The sequence below is a fragment of the Psammomys obesus genome, unplaced genomic scaffold, assembly GCF_907164565.1.
Source record: "Psammomys obesus unplaced genomic scaffold, mPsaObe1.curated_primary_1811, whole genome shotgun sequence".
In the NCBI taxonomy this organism is placed as follows: domain Eukaryota; kingdom Metazoa; phylum Chordata; class Mammalia; order Rodentia; family Muridae; genus Psammomys; species Psammomys obesus.
In genome coordinates, this window is record NW_026596149.1 from 11,034,325 (window position 1) to 11,058,246 (window position 23,922).

The window sequence follows — 23,922 nt, forward strand, 5'->3', positions numbered from 1 at the left end:
AAAAAAAAAAAAAAAAAAAAAAAAAAAAAAAAAAAAAGAGCTGTTTTTCTTCTCCTGGGGGCAAATTTTATTAGTCTTGCCCCAGTCCTGGTAACTCATGCCTGCCTCCCCTCATCTGCCTATAACGAGGGGTGTATATAGCCCAGTTGCAATGAAGTCCAAGGTCAGAGAGATCGAACCACCCCTGAATACAGTCCTTATACCATCTACATTTTAAAGCAAACCAATTAGCAGTACACAGGACAAGACTCAAGCCTAAGCCCTGACTCCAGGTCCATGTTCTGTACTCTTGCGTTTAGCCAGCGAAAGGGAAGACTTGAGAGCTGAACCTCTAACTTCCGATTCTGAATGGTCTCCATAGGTCAGCTGGCCGGGATCCACCCAACACCTTCACCTGGAGGAAGAACTCTAGATTATGGCTCTACCTTTCCACTCTCCTCTCCTCCCTTCTGGGGTGCATTCTCCAAGATGACTCGGGCTAGTTTCCTGCATATGGCTCACTTATCGTACCCGGGCAAATGTAAAGTTGTGTCCTTTATCTGGGCTACCCTTTGCTTGGCTCTGCCACACCCTTGAAAATTAGCTTGACAGTACAATTAAGACCTGACTTCTTTCTGGCAAGGTACTCTATACCCTGTACCTGCTATAGCGGTCAGGGCTCCGTGATGTCACCTCTTCTCTGGGAATATCCTCTGACTTGTCCACACATACCTAGAACAGGACTTTAGCTTTGCCTTTGGGTTGTCAGGGTGCTGGCCAAGACCTCCCAGGAGGGTGTGCCAGGTAGATGCTTGGGCATGTGGACATGCTCTGGAAGAAGGGGTTACCTTGTTGGCTGCACAGCCACCATGACGGGGCTCAAAAGCAGAGGCAAAGGCTCAGGACCACAGGAGAGCTCTATCCCAGAAGAGCCCGGGAGATCTCCAAACACCCACCCAACCTGAACACTCCCTGTACACCCCACGTGCAGGAGGTGGTCAAGCAGCAGTACTTCAGGCTAGAAGCCCACCACTGAGGGCAAATGGCCTGTCTTTGTAGAGAATATGGTGTGGTTTGGGTTTTCCAAACGGCACCACAGATAAGCACTGTTAAGAAAGATTTCCACAGAGAAGGCTGTTAATATAAACTGTGAAAATCAGCAATGAATGGCCGGCTGTGGCTGATCTGGTGGCATGGAGTTTTTCTTGGAAACTGAAATGCTGTAATAGCATAAAAGCTCCCGTCAAGATGCCAATAAGCTCAACGTGATCATTACGCGACATTAAGCTAAGTTCTTTGGACTGTTTACTCTTGGTCATTGATTGACATACCTGGAAGAGAGAAGGTCTGCCAAAGGGATGTCCAAATCATGGCCAATAGCTACTTCTTTGTCCCTTTGTTTCTGTAATCCACTTGTATTTTGGTCTACCTCTTGTGCCCCTTAAATTATATACTTTAGCGTCTCTGTTGTTTCATATACATTTAGATATCAGAGATGGCTAATGAGAAGACAGGAAGCAGTGGGGATCAGAAGTGGTTGGGGGGATAAGTACCAGACATGAGTGAGTTAAAAATTTTTAAGTGTACTTTATATTCTTTTGCTAAGATCACTTTACGTGAGAGCTTCCCTCTTAATATTTAAGGGAATAATACAGTTTTATAGACTGTTGCTTTGTGGGTATAACAGTGTCTCCATATTGCGATTTGAGTGTGAAATGTCCTCCAGAGGTTCGTGGGTTTGAACAGTTGGTCGCCAGCTGGTGGTGCCATTTTGGAAAGTTCTAGCACCTTTAGTTGACAGAGCTTCACTGAGGGGAGTGGTCTACTGGGCTTGGGCCTTGAAGTTCTAGTCTGGCCCTATTTCCTCTCTGATTTTTGCTTCCTGACATAAATATAATTTTACTAGTTACTCAGTTCCCTGCCACCAATACCATCTTCAAATCGCAAACCCAAATAGACCCTTCCTCCTCTAATAGCTTCTCATCAGCTATTTGGCTATAGTAACAAAAGAAGTGATTAATATATTTCCCCAAGGGCTCAACATGTTGAAGTCTTGTTCCTAAAATGATGTCTCAATTGACAGATGGGTGGATCATTGAGGTGTTAACTTCATTGTTGGGTTCATTGATTGAGGAGTTCATAGCTGAATGGGCAATGAGGAGGTAGTTGTAGAAAGCAGGTCACTGAGGAGCAGGGGGACATGACAGACTTTTCAAGATCCATTCTGTCCCCAGACTTATCATTTCCACTTCTGATGTCCACTTCCTGTGACTGTCTCCAAAAAACTGCATGCCATCCACAGCATGCATATGTGTGGATCGGGTACTAGAATTCAAATTACCTGAATAATGAGTAGAAAGGCTAAGGGGTTAGGCAAGAATAATTAGTAAGTGGGGTTTGTCTCTTTGAAAGTGCCAGCAAGTTCTCACACAAGCAACAACAATAACAAAAAAATCCTTTTTAATCAATACACTCTCCATTTGCTGTGTTAGCTGTCCTTTTCTTGCCTTTTGACACAGAGTGAACACAGGCTGGCCACTGCTGTCTTCAGGCTCCCTCTCCTGTACCACACACAGCTTTCTTCAGCACAGGCTCCTTTGGAGTCAACGATGTAGGACCATTGTTCAGGCAGTCCTCTGGCCATCACCAAATGCTCACTGACTATCAGCTATTCCCAGGCATGGAACACAGTGCCCACTGATATGTTATGACATTACAGTTGGGGGCAGGGGAACAGACAGTCAACATTAAACTCATCGTGAAGAGGAAGCATAAAAGCTAGACAGGAAAGGTTTAGAGCTGGTCCAGAGAAGCTGCTTTTCTACCCTGATCTAGAATATTCTTTTCCCTACCCAATTCTCTGCGCTGGGAATATTATTCTCCCTGGTCCTCCGGACTGACTTGCGCGGTCACAAAGCTCTAGGAGTCTGACCCTTGTTTGGTGATGTCTTTTCCTGTTCCTACTCCCCATACTGTGCAAGGCGCCACAGGGCTCTTTTGTGCTCTTCCAGCTTCCCAGGCCCCTTTGTTGTAGCACATGTTGGTTATTACCTACAGTTCATCAGCAATTGTATCACGTTCATTTTTACAGCAATCCTGTACAGCCTGGTACAAAGCTCAGCAAAAGCTTGTTGGATGAATGGGTTCTTGAATGCCTTCACCTTTCACAGACTACTTTCCTTACCCCGGTCAATCCTGCCTAAACATTCTCCATTCCTTAAGAGCCAGCTCAAATCTCAACTCTTCTTTGGGTCTTCTCAAGAAATTTTGAAAGATTATGTTTTCTGATTGTGGTTCTGATGTTTAAACTTTCACTTTGCTGATAAGTTCCTGGAAGATAGGTACTATGTCATAAACAGTATTTCTTTAGGGTCTGGAGAAAGTACTTTGCTGTAGCCTTTAACTCATGATCCTCCTGCCTTAGGCTCCCTAGTGCTGGGGTTATAGTTGTGGGCCATTATGACTGCCTCTTTGCTGTCTGTGTTAGCACTCAACATGATTTAATATTCACGTTGACTGTTCTCTGACAAACAGAAAATGCTTCATTTGAAACATTTATGCTTGAATGTACATGTGCAGGTAAATACACCTGTGCTTATTGCCACAGCACACGCTTTAACAGACAGAAGCAATCAGTTGCACTAAGGGTAGGCCCATGGTAGAATACTTGCATCTAGCATGAATGAGTCCTTGGGTTTGATCCTAGCATCCCAATCCTAAATAGGGTTGAACATTTTAAATGAGTAAAATTGTCCAGAAAAGACCATTTCAACCATGTTTTCCCAAGCACAGTACTTTTTCCCTTGTTTCATTTTTGCAGTGAAGCATCCATCCTAATGGCCAATAGAATTTGCTATGATATTCCACAATGCAACTGGAATAGGCAACAAATATCACCCAAACTCCCATTTGCCTAGTGCCCGCCAATATGTTCCATGCATTAGTTTCTCTCTCTGTAGTTCCATCAGATGCTAAATATTCCAGTGATGACAGAACTCACAGGTAGATGGTAGGGAGGTGGTAAGTAGATGATAGGTAGCTGGTAGGTTCCCAGCCTGAGACCCTGAGTCAAAGTTTAAAGTACGCTTGAAGTAGACATCATAGTCATAGAATTTTATCCTGGGGTCCAGAGCTCATTACTCCTTTCTAAGACACTCAGGAACTGAGTCCTAAAAAGAAAATAGTCTCAGATCCATAACTAGTGGCAAAGCTGACCACGTGTGTGAGAATTTGGCCTGGAAGAACAAAGGCTATTTTGATCCAGTTCTACAGAGAGATACGGAAAATGATATTGTGCGAAATGCTCAACAAATAAGACAGGGCTGACTCATGCTTTCGAGAGTCCACTAATCCAGTTTTACTTAAATGGGACAAATGGAACATTTAGTTTTCTATAGTAAGTAAACCAATCATGCAGAGTTTGTCTTGTAGAAGTTAGTAACAGTAGCCATCATCCACCAAGCCAGACACTGGCTTACACATGAGAAACTCTTTCATTGCTGGAGACAAAAGGCCTGATTGAAGGAACTTAAGGAAAGGAAGAACTCATTTTGGCTCCTGGTTCATCGTGATGGGGAAGATGAATGGGAGGTATATGGAACCATTGTATCTACAGGCCCAGAGTAGAGATGAATGCTTGTACTCAGTCAGTTTGGAGCCCCAACCCGCAGAAAGGTGATGACCCCATTTAGGGTGAGTCTTTCCTTCTCAGCTAGACCTTCCTAAAAGTACCCTCACAGATACTCCAAGAGATGAGTGTCCAAGGCGGTCCTCATCTCCCTGAGTGCACGGTGAAGAGTAACGCTCATATCGTACACATGTTGCCTTATTGGATGGATACTTATAAGGAGAGAAGTCCTTCACTTCTCAATTTCCATCTGAGGGAGATAAATGCATGAACTTAAAAGGGCAGAAGGGGGATTTTATTTAACTCTCTCTGTAGGTCCTTCTGAGTCAAATCATATTAGCCTTTAGGAATCTGGCTAAGGATGTCACTGTAACAATGAGGGCATAACAAACATGTCCATTTTCTTGATCTGCCTCTGAGGTCAGTATGCCAAGACCTGGTATATTTGGAAACAGAGTCAGGGATGAAGCCATGTGACTGACCAAAGAAATAAAGAACTCACAGGGGCCTGTCGTTATAAAGTCAACGGCTCATGTTCTTCTTCTGCCCCTCTTCAGGCCAGACTGAGGGAGCCGGCTAGGGGCATTAGCAGCCTGTCTGTGGGAGAGCAGGATTGTAGAAAAATGAATCTCTGTCCATATGAATCCAAATTCCAGCATGATCAGATCAGATCAGATCATCCCGTGAAGAACTGAGTTGCTCATGAAGAGCTGCAAGGCAACCTGAAGAAGAAAATGTCCTCCCTGACAAGATCTTGTGGAATCTGATGGGATGAGGCATGCCTTCTGGGAAGAGCATTTGGAAACAGTGTGATACACACAGTGAATTTTCTAAGTATATCTGAATGTGTTTCTGAGGAGCTAAAACTTACTTTGAATATTTTATGTGAAATACCACACCAATGACTGAATGACAATGCAGACTTCCCAGCTTTGGTCTATCCAGAGTGGAAAGGCTCTGAGGAGAAGAGAATTCTTTTCCAAGCAAAGGTTCCTGCTTCTCTGTGAGGGCAGAGTCTAATTTTTCCTCAGAGCAATTGTACAGTCTGATGCTGTAGTTCAGGTGCACATGACCATGGCTTGCTTCCAGAGAGGTGCTACTGGACAAGGGTGGAACCTTTCAGTGGTGGAACCTGGTGGCAGATCTCTAGATCCTGCCCTTGAGAGGGCTTGTGAAGGAATCCACTGCCCACTTCTTCCCTTTGCAGTCTGGCCATGAGATGGATGGCTTCTTTCACCCTCTGACCAGAGGCCTAAATTAGTGGGTCCATTTCACACTGGGAGCCTGTAAGTCTAAGCCGTCAGGGAACCTCACACAAGAGAGGGCAGAGGGAACGCAGGAGCTAGAGCACTGGGAAGAACACCGAAACACTGACTTTGGCTATTATATGGCCGTTACACTTTTGAACTCATAACAGCCGTGGTTAACCTGCACAAAACCAAGGTGGTCAAAATGCCAGCATGTAGGTGGGAGGGGCTTCCAAGGCCTCACTGCCAGCTGAAGAGCTGTCCAGCCAGAAGCTAATGGCTGCTGGGAGAGGCAGAGTCATCTTTTTGGCCATGTGGCCACAGGCAGGTTGCCATGCTCCGCTGGATGGCTCCACATTGCTGCACATATGGGTAGCAGTAACTGGGCCCTGTGGTTTGTTTTCTTTTAGAAACAGAAAAGGACATGAAGTTGGGAGGGAGATGGGCTGAGGAGGGCATCCAAATCTCAAAGAAAGAATTAAAAAATATTATCGAAAGAAAATGACCGAACCCTCTCCCCTACCATGTGTCTGCAAACTAGCTAAGCCACATACAGGCAGCTCAGGCTCCGTGTTTCTCCAAAAGGCAGCAGCAGTTTCAGCCTTAGCAGTTTCAGGCTTAGCATCCTCTGCACTCTGGGGTCCTGCTGGTACACAGGAACCACTGCATGTCTTGATGGACCCTTGGCAGAAATTCAACAAGCTTTATTGAATGTGTGTGTGTGTGTGTGTGTGTGTGTGTGTGTGTGTGTGTGTGTGATCTACTTGTCTTACTATGGATACAATTGACTTCCAAATAATTAAATAAAACAAAGCTTTTGAGAAAGCAAGTAAAGCATTTGTACATATTCCTAATGCTCATTAGTGAGCAGAACAGGGTTGAACATATTATCTGAACATATGAGACTAGAGGGTCAGGGAGGCTTGAATCATGACAATATGCAGCTTGATTTTGTAAGCCTCAGTTTGAGCGTATGCGCTCCCCACGGCTTCCTTCTCGTATACGGAGAAAAGAACAGGTGGGAGAAAGTAGGGAAGGCTCACATAATAAAACCAGGCACAGGGATGCTGGCAATGTGTTCCTGAGGAGAACACATTGCTAAAGGTCCTCTCTGAATAATGATTTGAGAGTTGAGAAGAGTTAAGCAGATCAGGGAACGATCTGGGGCAGAAAGGAAAAGGGAAATGGAAGCACACTCTCTAAGGTTCTGCACAGCTGGAACTGAAGATCAGGACTTGCAGAGGAGAGGAAGGGGAAGGACAAACACTTCAAGCATCTTAGTCCATCTGGGCTCAACTTTTTGAATCTTACATTAGTCTCATGGACATCATCTTGAGGAAGTCGAGAGAATTTTCAAAGAGCCTGGCAACTCCTCTAGACCAGCCAAACTCAACTCACATTAGCTATGAAACAGGCACAGCACAGACCCAGGAGCAAGGAGAGCTTCCCACGGCCAGGAACACTGAGCTAGGGAAGGCGGCGCAGCATCTGCCAAGGAAAATTAGTTCTCACAAGGAACATGTTTCAGATCCAAGCACCGAGGGGTGCAGGCATCCAGTGTGGAGGTGATTAACTTCCAGTGCCAACCAAGGATGCTGCAGCCTGGGAGGAGGTCCACTCTAGAGCTGTGCATCTAGACAGGCTGTGTTCTTTCTGTTACTCTGGCTTCCTTCCTCCTCTGCTCTCTCCTCCCCTCCTCTCCCCTTCCCTTCCCTTTCTTCCTCTCCTCTCTTTCCCTCTCCTCCCTTCTCCTTTCTTCCCTGCTTGTCTCCTAGTCTCGCCTAGCCTCCTCCCTCCTTTCCTTCTCATTCTGACGACAGGCAGACAGGCATCTATGCAGATAAGCCATTCTATCTGGGCTGTGTGGGATTCTATACCCCACTATGTCCTGCTATCCACCTCAGACTCTCACACTTTGTGGCTGACTAGAACACAGTCACATGGCGGGGAGGGGATTTCAAGGTCTTATCTCTCCCCCAGCCCAAGGAGAGTATGTTCTGCCTACCATAATCAAGTTTTAGATCTCTATAGTTGGAAGCTAGATCAACTCAAACTGTTTCTAAAATTATGCTCCTAATTGAATGATACATCTTTTCTCAAGCACAGGAAGCCCTCTCCCTTTTAGTAAGATAGAGTTGGGTGAGGTTGAGAAAGGACCTCAGGATGTAGTTGAGGCTGGGCTCAAGCTTGCAATCCTTCTGCCTCAGCCTCCCAGGTACTGTAGTAACTGGCATATACCACCATACGATTCCATCAGATCCTTAGGAGACCGGGCTTCCAGGGATAAACCACCAATTTAAGTGGTGTTGTTGGAGGCCCTATTTAAAGACAGGGCCTAGAATGGCTCTTTTCTGGCATATCTCTACCTAGTTTCCAATTCCTGGTGGCTGTCACCTATCCTGCGAAACAGCCTCAGGCCTTTCTTGGCTCAGTCCCAGAATACATTGCAGCACTGGCCTCCCACCTCACAGCAGCCAGAAAGACTAGATAGCAATTTATGTGTTTGATGTCTGCTGCTTCCAGCAGGCAGCAAGTGCCTCCAAGGCCAGGGCAGGAATAGAGCCGTCTCTTTACCCCATCATATCGCCTGACATATTTTAGGCTCAACAAATGTTAGTAAAGTGAATGCCTGTCAATGCTCTACCCTCCATTCTCCAGGCTAAATATCCCAAAGCATTTAGTAAAGACATACATGGCAGTTTCTAGATGATAAAAGAGAGTAAAGAAAGTCTAATGCTCTTCCATCTGGCCCAAAGCTGTGTTTGGGTTTAGAAATGACAGATGCTGTTCTTTCCACCATCTCCATCCATGGTGTGCTTCTCTAGTGCGGGGCCACAAATACGGTGGAGACTACTCTGCTTGAAGTCACTAACAAGAAGTTGTGTTCATTGCCATCCAAAATACACACCTTCTGAATCTTAGATGCATGGCCACGGCCTGCTCTTCTTGCTAATTTGCATACTCTGCACCCCCTTTCTAAAGTCAGAACGCTTTGATGAGATGGGGCTAAACCAAGTGGTACAGAAGACTAGTCTGGTCCCTGCCCTCAGCGAGGGCTTCCCATGCTCACAAAGCTCAAGTCTGACCAGGCAGGATTGCCAGCAGAGACTAAAGCTAATGGTACTCTCAAGCCACAGATGGCATTTAGCATCCGTAGGTTCCCTTCTTACGAATGACATAGTGTAGCCAGGGAGCCTTTCTACAAGTCCTGGGAACACAGGCACACCAAACGCCACCAATAATCCAAGCCAGAGCAAACTAGGATTGTCCTAAACAATCCTGCTGCCTGATGAATCGAAAGGGCTGATGCCAAAATGACAGGAGGAGAGAACAGGTGACTGGTTTTGGCCTTTAAAGCAAGAGAAAGGAGGGCAGGAGTGAACTGGTTAGCTCAGGCTACTCTGACCTGATAACAGTGAGAGCTATACCCTGGTCATGTCTCTCTTGACTGAGAAGGGTGATCTGGAGACTCGTGGGTTCTATAAACACATCTGAGGCCACCTATCATCACAGCCCTGAACTCATGTCAGCACAGTAAACTCTTGGCTTTAGATGGTTTCTCATGGATCATTTCCTAGGTGAGGAAACATGCACGTTTGTTGCTATGCGTGTCCTATGACCTTGGAGGGGATCAGGGGTCTCACTGTGATTCAGAAAATGGACACTTAAAAGTCTATAGTGAGTCTATTAACTGTGATTCCATGCACATGAGTTTTGAGTCTCTGGTGCTTTTCCTTGGAGATATGATTTCCTTTCTTCCCTTTCCTTCCTATCCTTCCTTTCCCCCTCCTCCCTCATTCCCTTCCTTCCTTCTTTTGTATCCAGGACTGAACCTAGGTCCTCACATAAACTAGACAAGTGCCCTAACAGTGAGTTATCCTCAGCCTTTTGTACTCTACTTTTCATGCAGGTTTTAAGTTACTCAGCCTGACCTTGAACTTGCCATCCTCCTGCCGCAGTCTCCCGGTAGTGGTAGTTGGGATTACAGGCATGTGCCACTAATTTACAGCCTAATTTGGTTTCTCCATTTCCATAGGTACAGTCTAAATGGGGGTGGGGTGGGGTTGAAGGTAACCTGAAAGATGTGACAGGCCCAAGCACGCAAAGTTCAGGGTATTGCAAGATCATCACTCCCTGCTGGTGACAGCAGCAAGTATTCTATATTAACTTGCTTGGTACCAAAAGAGGGAGTCACCTTTCCAGTACTGCAGCCTGATCGAGGGACCTGTGAATATGATGCCATCTGGGCTTTGGATGCTTGGTCTCTTGTTCCTTCCCTGCCACCTCTGCATGCCACAAAGAGCCAGCTGTCAACTGCTGAGACTAACTTGGCAAGACTCAGCCTTTGTGTGAGGACATGGACCCACCTGTATACAGATGAAGCATTTTTTGCTCCTTTCTTAAAAGATAATTAAGTTGCGCACATACATTGGCACATCAATATTTATGATGTTTGAAGAAGTGGAAAGTGTGGGAGGCCAGGGAAAAAGCAAGTGGACTGCTGTACTTTTGCCTATGGTTTCTTCAAAGCAGACAGACAGGTCAGAGATCACAGTAAGACTAGCTGAGTCTGTCCAGTTTTCTTTCATTGTCTCTGATCTCTATCTGGTTTCTTCAGTTTGGGAGTGTGAACATTAGCGGAAAGCCAGCAGGTTCCTCCGCAGCACGCTGCAACTCTGACAATCATTAATCTCCTCGAAGTGAGAGTCTGGCCCAGGAGATGCTCACTCACATCTTGAGAAGGGAAATTTACTTCCATGGCATTGGTGTCCACCACACTGGACACCAGCATACACTATCTTATCTTTCTCAGCAGCTTAAGCTCTGCGGGCAAAGGTGCTTCCTGTAAATCCTCGGCATCAGAGCACAGCCCCTGGCAGGATCGGGACCTATCAAGTGTGCTTAGAAGCAACGAACAGCCTTGACAGATAAACGATTTCTCCTTCCACATGATGGATAACAGAGAAATGAGCAAGGAGTCCTAGAGAGAGGCCATTTAACAAGCATCTGCACTGGCAAAATGAGCGATGTTTACATGGCATGCGGAGAGAAGAAAATGTGGTGATTTTTTTTTTCTGCAGTCTAATATCTCAGTGTAACAGATTGATTGAAAATAATAAGGCAGTGTTCCAAACATCAGAAGAGGCTAGCTTCTTCCCCACTCTCATGGAAAAGAAGAAAGGGGTCTTGGTGTGACCCCGAGAAAGCTGGCTTCTCTGTGGTGTGCTCTGTGGGGTGCTGGTCTCATCCTGTTCTGTATACACTCTTCAGACCATGGAGGGCTACACACGGCAGATCAACAAAAAAGCTGAAGTTGCAAGGGTCTCAGGTTGAGACCCGTAAGTTTTATTTGAGTGTGTTTTTATGTGTTGTATACAGGTATTTATGTTGGTATGTGCACACCCATGTAGAGAACAGAGGTGGACCTTGGTTATCTTCCTCAATTGCTTTCCACCTTCCTTTTGAGCCATGTCTGTTGCTGAACCCAGAGATCACCAATTGGTCAGTCTGGCTAGGCAGTGAGCTTCAGGAGTCTACCTATCTCCATTTCCCCAGAACTGGGATAATGGGACATGCCCCATCATGCCAAGTTTTTATGTGGGTGCTGACTCCCCAATTCTCCTGCCTTGGCTCCCCAGATGCTAAAGTTACAGGAGTATGCTACTGACATGCAGCTGCCTTCTGAACACCTTACAGGATATAAGTCAATTTCCCAGAGTCCATTCAATCTCTTCCTGGGCTTGTCAGAGTACTGGACATCATCGAGAAAAGGGGAGTCCTTGCTTACCCTCTTAGGATCTGGCACAGTCACAAAATCAACCTGAGGGTATTTTTTGGGGAAAGAGAAGAAGAGAAAAACCTCCAAGCATGAGCTCATCCAGTTCTTATTAGGGTAAAAGTCAAGAAGTATGGTACATCTTCCTTTAGGACAACTTGAAATACTGCATTGTGTGCCATTTCTGCAAGTGCCTAGATATGCCACTGTTCAGACATACACAGATGCACGGCACATACACACTCGGAACTTTCCAAAGCTCCACATGGCATTGCTAATCATATAAAGATATTCTAATATGCTCCCACCCATGGAACAGGGCACATGCAGCTAGGTGCCCATTGCCAGTCTGTTCCTTACAGCCTTCTTCTCTGGCAGCACTGTGATTTTACTCTGGAATTTTCCCTCTTCCAAAACACCACCTGGTTGACTTGCCAAGCAAGATGATCCCATTTGCTTTGCTAGTGACTGGCTTAGAAAGGGTACCAGCGAGCTCGCTTCCTTGTGCTGTTTTTGCTGTATGAGGACACAGCAAGACGGGAGCCATCTACAAGCAAGAAGCATAGGCTCACCTACAGATTTATTGGCCTTTGCAGTCTACAGAGTTTGTTATAGCAGCTGGATCACTAAGGCATTCCTACCTAGTTACAGTTGCTTACTCAGTAACCCCAAAGATTTATTGTATTTTTATGTTGTGTGTGTGTTGGGGTGCCACAGAGGCCAGAGAGGGCATCAGTTCCTCTAGAGCTGGAGTTAGAAGCTGTAAGCTGCCTACCACGAGTGCTAAATGCCAAACTCTAGTCCTCTGCAAGAGCAGAAAGTGCGCGTGATGGCTGAGCCATCTCTCTAGCTCCTTACCTAACAATTCTAAGAAACACTAATCAATACTCATCCTCAGCACTCTCTCTATGTCAAGATGTCAAGGAAAAAGATAATACCTGCAAACCCAAGGTGAGTACAGTCCCAGGGAAGACCCTTCCGGACCACGAAGCTCAGCTTCAACCATTGGCAGGAAAGGGCTGGTCTTTCATTTACTTTTTTGAGCTTTCCAGTCAAGCTGGGAGATTCGGGACCTATGAGGAGGACTGTGGTGGTGGGGGGCAGTGTTATTTCTGAATAACACTGGGTCCTTGTAACTGCTTACCCAGGACCAGGGTGAATTGTATGCATGTGGTTTTAATAGGGGAATCGTTTCATAACTGTTATTAGAGTCTCAAATGAGTCAATAACCCATTCCTCCTCTAAAGCAGGAAAGCAGTGCAGAAGATGCACTATTAGTTACCTTTACAAATCTGTGACCAATATACCTGATACACACAACTTAAATGGGAGAATGTGTGATTTCATCGTCACGGTTCATCACAGCTGGGTTTGGAGAAAGGGAGCCGGAAATGGTGCTAGGGGAAGAGAGTTACCAAGGACATACCTCCAGGAAACTACACCCCTCAGCTAAGTCCCACCTCCTAGAGCTTCTAGAATTTCCTAAAATAGAACCACCAATTGGGACCCTAGGAGTCTGCAGGGAACATTTTCCAGTTAAACCATAGCAATGTTTGACACGCTTAGAAAATGAAGACATATATAAGCGGAATATCTTAGCCCCAGCACTGAGGTATTTCCGTAGATGAGAGCCTTATGGGGTGTATTACAGTGGGACACGCTCCCCTGTGGCATTGACGTGGACCCACAGGGCCTGTTACCCGCATCCACACTAGATTGCACAAGCAGCCCAGATGAATGCCACTGTTGAAGGATCGTTTGCTTCCTAGGTAACGAGGCAAAGTGAGCATGAGAGGAGAGGCGTTTGCAGGATTCTAGGAAAAAGGATGCTATGTACTGCCAGACACTTCTCCAATCAGGGTCTCTTCTAGTCTTCATCAGGGGATGTCTGTTTGGTAGACAACACTTCCTTCTTTGTGGATAATCAGGAGAGGAACTTCATTTCCTAGCAATTATAGAAGCTAGTTGGGCTAACCCTGCTATTAAAGCCTACCATATAATAAATATTTGCAAATACAGCTGCAATTAAAAACGGCTTTAGAGCAGACTCAGGCAAAACAAAACCTAATGATAAGGGAAGAATGGATGATCCTGAAATAGCTTCATGGGCTAGAAGACATTTCCTGGATCAAGAGGTAAGGCCTCTGCCAGGAAATGAGGAGTTAGACCATGTGTTTTGATTTCCTTTTTTTTCCTAATTGTGATTTCTTTTGGAGATGAGTTAGTATTTTCAGATTGGTTTTCAACTCACCCCCTCCAAAGCCATGATGGCGCATGAGAAGAGTGTTTGTTATTAGCTAATAGGAAAATGAAAATCAAAATAGGATCCCACCCATTAGGACTGCTATTTTTGCCCCCCCCCTTTTTTGAGAGGGTTTCTCTGTGTAGCCTTGGCTGTTCTGGACTCACTTTATAGACCAGGCTGGCCTCAAATTCACAGAGATCCACCTGCCTCTGCCTCCCAAGTGCTGGGATTACAAGTGTGTGCCACTGGGTCTGGCTGATATTTTATTTTTTAATTAATTTTTGTTGATGCTGTTTTTGTTTTTGAGACAGGGTATGTCTATATAGGCCTGGCTGTCTCAAAACTCATTATGGAAACCACACTGACGTCAGACTCACAGAGGTCTGCTTGCCTCTTCCACCGCCATGACTGGCTATATATTTTTTTAAGGTGTGATATAGGTATGAATATTGAGTACTGCTGCTAGGAATAGACCCCTAAAGTAGTCCTTTCCTACACTGCTAATGGCTTCCCCAAGTTAGACAAAGGACTGTCATATGATATCAATATCAAATCCATTTTTAGACTCACGCAGTCTCCAAAATCGAAAGCAAGGTTTCGAACAATATACACATTTTTACGTTCATGGCCACAGCATCATGATGCACAAAAGTCTACAGGAGGCAGCAACTCAGCTTTCCACTAACGGGTGCGAAGATGAACCCAGGGTGGCACGGAAAGTTGGGTCTCATCCACGAAAGGAAGAAAATTCAGACACATGGTTCAACTTGGATGATATGAAATAAGCTTATCGCCAAAGAAACATTGCAGATGGTCCTGCTCCTCTGAGGCCCCCAGAGCTGTCAGGTTCACAGAGACAGAGAGCAGAGCGGAGGTTACCATGGGCTGAGGAGCAACACCAGGAACTGCTGTGTGCCATTTGCAAAGAGAGTCAGAGTTTGTGTTGAAGAAAACGTCCTGGGAATAGGCAGTGCTGGCACTGCTGAAGGTAAACCTGATACTCCTGGAATAATAAAAATCTGTATTATACTTATTTTGACACAGTTAAGTAAGAGGTCGTGGAGAGGCATGGCGGTAAGCAATACTTACAAGATATAGGCGATCACCCCGATGGACCAGCAGTCCACAGCTTTGCTGTATGGTTTCTGGGCAAGAACTTCGGGAGCTGGAGACAGATAGAGAGAATTCATAATCCTGGTGATTCAAATGCCCAAGACCAAAGACATTGACTTGGACTTTTTTATTTTCTGATTTTTGTTTTTCCTTGTTTTGGCTATTCAGATTTCGAGCCACCCCAGAGTCTAAAAACTGAGCAGCGGGCTGAGGAACCTGAGTTATCAGGGGTAGAACACATGCTCAGTCTGCACAGCCCCAGGTTCAAGTTCAACCTCAACTTCAAAAGATATTTAAATAGATAATAACAAATGACCCATTTGTTAGTTTCTCTAAGTAAAAAAAAATGTGATGAAGTGTGTGTCTGGAAATAATCTTATATCAATTGGTCAACAGATGTTCTGTGCTAAGTATCATGGCTTAGTTAACACTGCTGTGAGAATGTAATTTTTATAATTAATTAGTATATTCACCTTGTATCCCAGCTGTATCCACCTTCCTCAGCCCCTCCCAATTCCACCCTCCCTCCCTCTTCTTCTCCTATGGCCCCTCCCCCAGTCTAAGATAGGGGAGGTCCTCCTCCCCTTCCATCTAACCCTAATCTATCAGGTCTCATCATGACTGGCTTCTTTGTCTTCCTCTGTAGACTGGTAAGGCTGATCCCCCCTCAGGTGGAGGTGATCAAAGAGCCAGCCCATGAGTTCATGTCAGAGACAGTCCTTGTTCCTATTATTGGGGAACCCTCTTGGACACCGAGCTGCCATGGGCTACATCTGTGCAGGGGTTCTAAGCTATCTCTATGCTTGGTCCTTGCTTGGAGTATCAGTCTCAGAAAAGAGCCCTGGGCCCAGATTTTTTAGTTCTGTTGCTCTCCTGTGGAGCTCCTGTGCTCTCCAGGTCTTTCTATCTCCCCCTTCTTTCATAATATTCCCTTCACTCTGCAAAAAGTTTGGCTATGAATCTCAGCATATGTTTTGATACCCTGCTGGGTAGAGTCTTTAGAGGCCCTCTGTGGTAGGCCCCTGTCCTGTTCCCTATTTTCTCCCTCTTCCTATGTCCATCCCGTTTGCCTTTCTGAATGAAGATTGAGCATCTTACTCAGGGTCCTCCTTGATTAGCTTCCTTAGGTGTACAGATTTTAGTATGATTATCCTGTATTATATGTCTAATATCCACTTATAAATGAGTATATACCATGTCTTTCTGCTTCTGAGATACTTCACTCAGGATGATCATTTCTAGATCCCACCATTTGCCTGCAAATTTCATGATTTCCTTGTTTTTAATTGCTGAGTAGTATTTCATTGTATAAATGTACCACAATTTCTGTATGCATTCCTCAAGTGAGGGGCCTCTGGGTTGTTTCCAGGTTCTGGCTATTACAAATAAAGCTGCTAAAAACATGGTTGAGCAAATGTCCTTGTTGTATACCTGAGCATCTTTTGGATATATGCCTAGGAGTGGTATAGCTGGGTCTTGATGTAGCACTATTCCTAATTGTCTAAGAAAGCACCAGATTGATTTCCAAAGTGGTTGTACAAGTTTACATTCCCACCAGCAATGGAGGAGGGTTCCTCCTTCTCCACATCCTCTCCAGCATGTGTTGTCACTTGAGTTTTTGATCTTAGCCATTCTGATGGATATAAGGTGAAATCTCCGGGTTGTTTTGATTTGCATTTCCCTGATGATTAAGGATGATGAGCATTTCTTTAAGTGTTTCTCTGCCATTCGATGTTCCTCGATTGAGACTTCTGTTTAGCTCTGTGCCTCATTTTTAATTGGGTTACTTGATTTGTTGCTGTTTAACTTAAGTTCTTTATATATTCTGGATAGATAGTAGCCTTCGAGAAGGTAATTCTTATTTGGGATGTGGAGTATGAGCTGTATCCCCAATGTAACTCGGGACAGCACCACTGGCTCCTGTGGGGGTTTGTGAGGTGTCATGGGGACAAGGGTGATGAGCACTCCCTGTACCTTCATGGAGCCCACAGCACAGCAGAGAGAACAGGGGTCAGTTGGAGCTGCTCTTGTCTTCCCTGAGGTGTATGGGTGATTTGTCTGTTGGCATTCTTGCCTGCTCCTCTATAGAGCAGGGGGACCATTACTTAATCTCACTTCATCTCAGAACCATTGTTCCATCAAGAGCCATCGCTCCCAGGGGTTTGGGCTCATTTTTGTACCAGCCCTGACACCCATGTTCCTAGCTCTGTGGCCTCAGCTCAGGGATCTGTGGCATCTGTGACCCACAGCATCCGTTGCAGTTGGCACCCAATGTGGGTAAATACATACAAAGCGTGGCTCTCACTGACAAGTGACATCTTTCCACATTAAACATATCCGCTTGAGACATCTTTATTCACGAGTTTCAGAACAATTACGAAAGTAGAAAATGTAAAAACAGAATCATTGATAAAGTCCTCACCAGGCCTAGAACTGTGTGTTCTAGGCAACTTGGATGGCTCAGTTACCCCAACATCCTTGGGGAAAAACTATTATCATGACACTCATTATCCCCAAACCATTGTTCCATCAAGAGCCATCGCTCCCAGGGGTTTGGGCTCATTTTTGTACCAGCCCTGACACCCATGTTCCTAGCTCTGTGGCCTCAGCTCAGAGGCCACAAAGGTACTAAGAGGGTGAGCCAATTGGTCAAAGTATTCCAGCCCGAAAGTAGACTCTTCGTCTTCTTCTGTTCTGAAGGGACCCAATCTCACTAAATGCTGGGACTTGTGCTCCCAGCCGATAGCAGCATTTAGTGAGATTGGCTCTCACTAGGCCTGAGTATGACCTCTAGAACCTACACAAACAGTCATAGGTATGGAAGCACACTTGCAATCACAGTGCTGGCGGGGTGAGGGGCAGCCTAGCTTACTTGCTGAGTTCTAGGCCAGTGAGAGACACTGTCTCAAATAACCCAGGGTGGAGAGTGGTTGAGTAATGACAGACAAGGCTGTTCTCTGGCCTCCAGACAAAGGAACACGAATGTGCATACACATATATGCATACATTAAAAAGAATAGGAAGGTGTGCAAACTCCTGTTGAATGTTTGCTCATGAGAGAGAGGAGAACAGCCCATAGATCACCCCAAGTCTCATTTTACATTTCAGTCCTAGATCCTATCAAATCTTTTTTATCAGAATTTTTCTTAAATAAAACAGAAGAAATGCCTTTGAATGTCTGCCTTTGCTTCAGTTGCCGTCCATGCAGGATCAAAAGGGTTTACAGCCCTGTGAAGTGGGTGTCACTACTTGGAGAAACAGCCCTTAGGGAACTAGGCGCATCCATGGGTCCCTCCCCACTCACGCTGAGAGGATGGTTCCTCAGGCTCCTCTGCTGTGGGAAGTGACAACGGGGAGCCACTTACCACAGCAACTGACTCTGGTCACAGATGGTGCTCGGTGACTGTGTCTGCAGGGACACTCCAGGGCCTGACGAAAAGTATATCACAGGCAGAGAAGGCACCTGATGACCATTCTCTTTCTACAGAGTGATCCCAGTGTCAGGAGCAGAGTCAAGCTGGTAAGGAGAGGCCATGCGCCACAGCTAGGATGCCCAGAGCTCATTAGCAAGATGGCTACCCAAACAGCCTGGTCCCACCACTCTGCTGAGGCTGACACAAGAACTCACTGTCATTGAAGCAGGTGCCCAATGGTGACAGACCCAGATGGAGGAGTCGCAGAGAAGGAAGCTGTCAGAATCTATTATGGCCGCTTAGATAGTACACAAGTAAAGACTGGGCCTATGTCTGACCTCCCCCCACCCAGTCAATGTGTATAGAGTAAAGGGACTACAGCCCTGCAAAGCTGTAGCTCTCCAAGGATGAACTGTCTCCATCCCTTTCCTCCCTCTCACTGACCATGTGGGAGGAGGAATCTAAAAGAACAAAACCTATTTCTAAGTCCTGAACTCGTGGAAACAAGAACGTGCTGGTACTAGCCTCACATTTCAGCTTGGGTGGGAATGCCAGCAAGGTTCTGGGAGGCTGGGCCAGGCGCTGCAGAGAATACAAAACAAGCGGTTGATTCATATTACCTGAAACGTTCAGATTTGTGTGTATGCATGTGCACACATGTGGAGGACAGAGCTTCCAGAAAGCCTTGGCTGTCCTCCCTCAGGAGATCTCTCTCTCTCTATATCTATCTATCTATCTATCTATCTATCTATCTATCTATCTATCTATCTAGAGGTCTTTCCCTGGCTTAGAACTCACCAGTAGTCTAGGCTAGATGGTCAGTGAGCTCTAGAGCTCTAGCTGATTCAGTTAGTTCCTCTAGTGCTGGTATTACTAGCACATTTAGCTTTAAAAACAAACACATAGGTTCTGAGGACTGAACTAAGATCTGCATGGTCACAATGCAAGTACTCTGCACTCTGAGCCATCCCTCTAGGCCTGAGGTATTTAGGTTCATGATGCTATGTACTTGCTACAATCATTTTTATATTTTGAGATTCTACCTACACAATAAAGTTTGTAATATCATTTCCAGTGTGGATTTGGAGCGGGGAAAGTTCTAAATTATCACTAATCAACAGACATTCTTAGAAAACAACATCTCAGGGACAGCAATGCAGCTTGTAGGTAGAGTGCTGTCTTAGAATGTGTGAGGCCCTCCTTTAATCCCTAGTAAAACACACCCTTTCTCTCCTTCCCTTTTATCGTCTTCCCTCTCTCTTCTCAGGTTGATATGGAGATCAAATCCTAGAAATTCCCAAAGCCTGCAGAGAGATTTTCCCACACTCCATTCTTTCATTCTACTGAATCTACCTGCTGCTTTGGGGCCTGCTTCTTGCCATTTTCTATATTTCTTTCTGGTGTGTGGGAGCAGGTAGCACTGGGGGAGCTAAATGGTTATTATGGTCTTTTCTGAGGCCGGCTCTCACGGCAATAACCACTCAAACGCCTTAGTATTGTGCTCTCAGTCTCATGCTCCTTTGACAAAACTCTGCTGTAAGTCTTTTTAAAAAGAAAATAAATTCACCACATCCAGTTGACAGCCTTGGGGATGACAAATGAGTCTCTAGGCCAATGAGGTGCAGTGCAGAGTCTGGGGACTTGGAAACAGCATCCTGTGAGCCATGCTGCCAGGGTCCCGGACATTTTTCCTATTCTCTTCTAATAACATGCAGCAAAATTCATCTGTGGTGGGAAATTCAGGCGATGATAATCCCAACATTTTTAAAAGAGGAAAGCTTTTAATCCAATTCACATAAGTGGAGTAAATGACAGGGAGAACAGAGACAAAGGGCTCCTAGCTTGTGTGGCAGGCCACCAGACACCAGGCAGAGCAGAATAGGGTCTATTCTCCTGGCATAGCCTTGACAGAGGTATCTCCAGTGGAGAAGGCTGTAGAGAGACCCATTCACTTGAAGGTATGAAGGAAAACTTATACATGGTAGGTCCAATCCTCTGACTGTCCACCCATTAGGCTCAGTCAAAGCCAGCCTTTTATACAGAAAGCGAGCAGCCCGGGCTGTGGGAGGGGGAACTCTATCTGAGTGATGAACAGTTGGGTCCTTCAAGCCTCTCATCAAAATCCTCCAACACACCATCTTCACTGTGCCTTGTATTTTCCCTCCCTGCTTTGACAAGCACACTGTCACACTGTCATGTCCAGACATCACGCTCGCGGAAACAGGGATACAGAGAAGCCTGCCCTTGTATGTCCTAGGCTGAGCACAGCCCAGTTCCATTGAAACCCAACCTCGTCACCATGCACACTTTCATTCTTCTGAGATGATACTTTCAAATTCCGAGAGAGGGTTATATGGAGATTTACCATTTCAAGAATGTCTAAAGAGTATACAAACATGGGTGGAGGGATAGGAAAAGGAAAGGAAAAAGAAGTTGAAGGAGAAGGATGAAGAGAGAGACAAGAAAGGGAAGAAGGAAAAATTTAAAAAAAATGGATTTTAGAATGCCAGTTACTGTTCATTAGGAAATATGTATATTGACTAGAAGCATAATCCATCATTCTAAGATCAAAGGATTTCTGCCGGGAATTTGTGAAATAAAAAAGAATTGGTTTGAATTCTCTACATATGAGTATGTCTGTCACCTAGGCCATTCTTATATTAAGAATCCTTCCTCAAGGACATCTTAGAACTACTAGGTTTAAATCTAACAGGAGAAAGACATTATTTTATTAGATAACTGTTGTATTTTTGTTTTGATCCTAGGTGTAGGATGTGGGGCTGATTCTGATTGTCCACAGCAGAAAACTACTTGCCTGTTACAGGCTCTGAGAGGGCCTTTTGCCAGCTGCAGAGAGTTTAAATCTGAGGACTGTGGAGAGGAAATAAATGCCAGGGCCCAGAGAGAGAAAAAGAGGAGTTCTGAGAAAGAAGGCGGCTTCTGGTGCTCCCCACTGCTGCTCCTGATTGCAGTTGGATGAGAAGTTAGAGATATCATGAAACTAGGATTGGACTTGCTCTAAGGAACTCAACTATCCTAGCCAGCAGGAAGGAGCTAAAGAAAACTCCGCCCCTTCTCCCCACTAATCTTTCTCTCCTACCTGGTGTTGGGAGTATTGGAAGGGATTGGGGTGGAGAAGGGAGAAAGTGGCATTAAGAAACCAAAATTCAAATAGTACAAAAAGTAATGCTAACAGATAACTGTTCAGAACTTCCTCCCTCATTGGATTTAGGTGCTGTTAGTTGAGCCTTCCTCACTCTTCCTTGTGGAGACTTACTTGTTGTGTAACAGTAAGTTAGAGCTAATATTTATGCAAACCATGTAGCCTCCAGAAAAGCATCCTGGCACCCCAGCTGTGAGCTGTCAGCTATCCATAGACAGAGTCCTCTGGATGTCCACATTCCTTTCAGGTTTTGTCGAAAACAGTAGGTTTTAACACGAAGAGATTTGTTGCTGTAAGGCACAATCAACCCACATATGGAAAATTCCACTCTGTGGGCAACAATGTCCATAAACCACACTATTTTATACTGACTTAAGGAAGGTGTTCCTGGTAAGGGTGGAGGCTCAGAGATTCGGGGAAGGAAAAAAAAAAGATCATGAGCCTTCTACCTTGTTTGTTTGTTTTCTTAATAACTGCTGATTTTTCTTCATGAAAGGGATGCGGAAAAAGACTTATCTAAGTGGAAAACTGAGAGAGCCACTGTCCTGTGCAGGCGGGGACATGAGTCCCACTCTTAAGAAGACCAGGACTTTCCCCCTTTCTGAGCATTCTGGGATATAGCCAGAAGCAGTACTTGCTAGGAGAATAAACAAAGAAGCCATCACTCTGACACCAAGTTCAAGTTCACATTGGAGGTGATTTGTTCCCTCCCCTCCTTAGATGTTTGTCCTGCCCTTCCTGTCAGCATGTCATAGATGATCAGCTCAGTGGGTGAAGGACAGTGACACAATTAGGCAGGTGCAGCCCTGGATGGCAGAATAAAAGTCAATGGTCTAGAACCGATAGGAACAGCATTGCCTGCTTTGTGCAATCATTTCATCACTGGTGACTAGAGTGCCTCCCTTTACTGGGTCCTGGCTTTATGGAGCAAGGAAATGACTCTGGCTACTGCTCCATAGGAACACAGTGCTCCTCTCCTCCTGGGCACTGAGCTCAGACAGAGGCCCTGGAAGTAACTGGACACCAGCTGTGGGAGCTGCCTTCTCAAGCAAGAGTGTGAGAAGACAGAAGTGCCTTTGGTTAGCTCATATGTAGTCTGACTGAAAGTCTGGCGTTAGTGCATTTGCCCTAAATAAAGCCCATGGTGTCTTTGCCTATAATCATAACACTTGGTAAGTAGAGGTAGGAAGATCGGAAGTTCAAACTCATCCTCACTATAACAAGTCCAAGGCTAGCCTGAACTACACGAAACCCTGACTCAAACAAACAAAAGGCAACTCTATGTTGTCAGTATCTGAACTAAAGGAAAGGGTAGATTTATAGGTAGGCTTCTGCGCCATTATATGTTAGAGATAATATTATCTGTCCACGCTTTGGTGTCCTGTTTTTCAGGGTAGATACCACTCTGGGCTGGAGTGATACTTGAGTGAAAAGAACGCGTGGCTGTGGAAGAGCTGAATGTGGCCTCTCTAGATAAGGAATGCCAGGAAGCACATGAGCCCAAAGTTGAACTGTTAGATCACAAGTGTAATCTGGCCCTTCAGAAAGACGCCAGGAAGACACCTCTCTAGCACATGAGTGAGACCAGTCAGAACTGCAGCGGAGTTTCAAGGAGTGAGGGACACTGCACGTGACAGAGGTGTCAAGAAAATGTCTTTGATTATTTAAATTCGTATGAGACAGGGTTGTATATAGCCCAGCCTGGCCTCAGACTCACTATATAGCCAAGGATGGACTTGAACTTCTGATTCTCCTGCCTTTTCCTCCCAAGTGCTAGAATGACTGGTACGTAACACCATCGGTATGGTTTATGCTGTGCTGGGAATCAAACCCGGGGCTTTGTCCATGCTGGGCAAGTACTCTACCAACTGAACTACTTGCCCAGTGAAGGCTTCTTTTAAACAGTGGGGAAGATGAAGGTTCAGAGATGAAAAAAATAAAAGTTCTAGAGATCAAGGGCAATAAAACTCAGTTTTTTAATGATATTAGAACTTCAGATGTACACTTTAGGAGAGTATTTGGCCTTGGGGGAGAATTTCATTACAACAAGGGGATGCTGTGTTCTTAAGTGTTTCAGGAGAATTCTTAGCACCAATATTTAAAAAACCAAACAAACCAATACGTGGTGAGGAATGTCCCGTGAAGATCTGATGGTGTACTGCTTCCTCTCTTCAGAGTATTAGAATGGGGATAGAGCTGAGCCTGGAGTGAGAGGACATGCCTGTATTGCCAGCACTTAGGAGACTGAGATGGGAGGATGATGAAATTTGAAGGCAACTTTGTCTCCACAACAAGATCTTGTCTCTAAAGAAACACACACACACACACACACACACACACACACACACACACACACACA

The 23,922-nt window shown here is 45.2% G+C and overlaps 1 protein-coding gene across 3 annotated transcripts in view; it reads right to left on the minus strand.

Annotated features, from left to right (window-relative positions):
* Camk1d (calcium/calmodulin dependent protein kinase ID) overlaps nucleotides 1-23,922 on the minus strand; it is a 392,540-nt gene that overhangs the window by 19,751 nt on the left and 348,867 nt on the right. For all 3 annotated transcript variants that reach the window (XM_055593882.1, XM_055593883.1, XM_055593884.1), the window contains exon 6: nucleotides 14,964-15,039. In XM_055593882.1, the coding sequence (XP_055449857.1) occupies nucleotides 14,964-15,039 (76 nt within the window). The remainder of the gene's footprint in view (nucleotides 1-14,963; nucleotides 15,040-23,922) is intronic.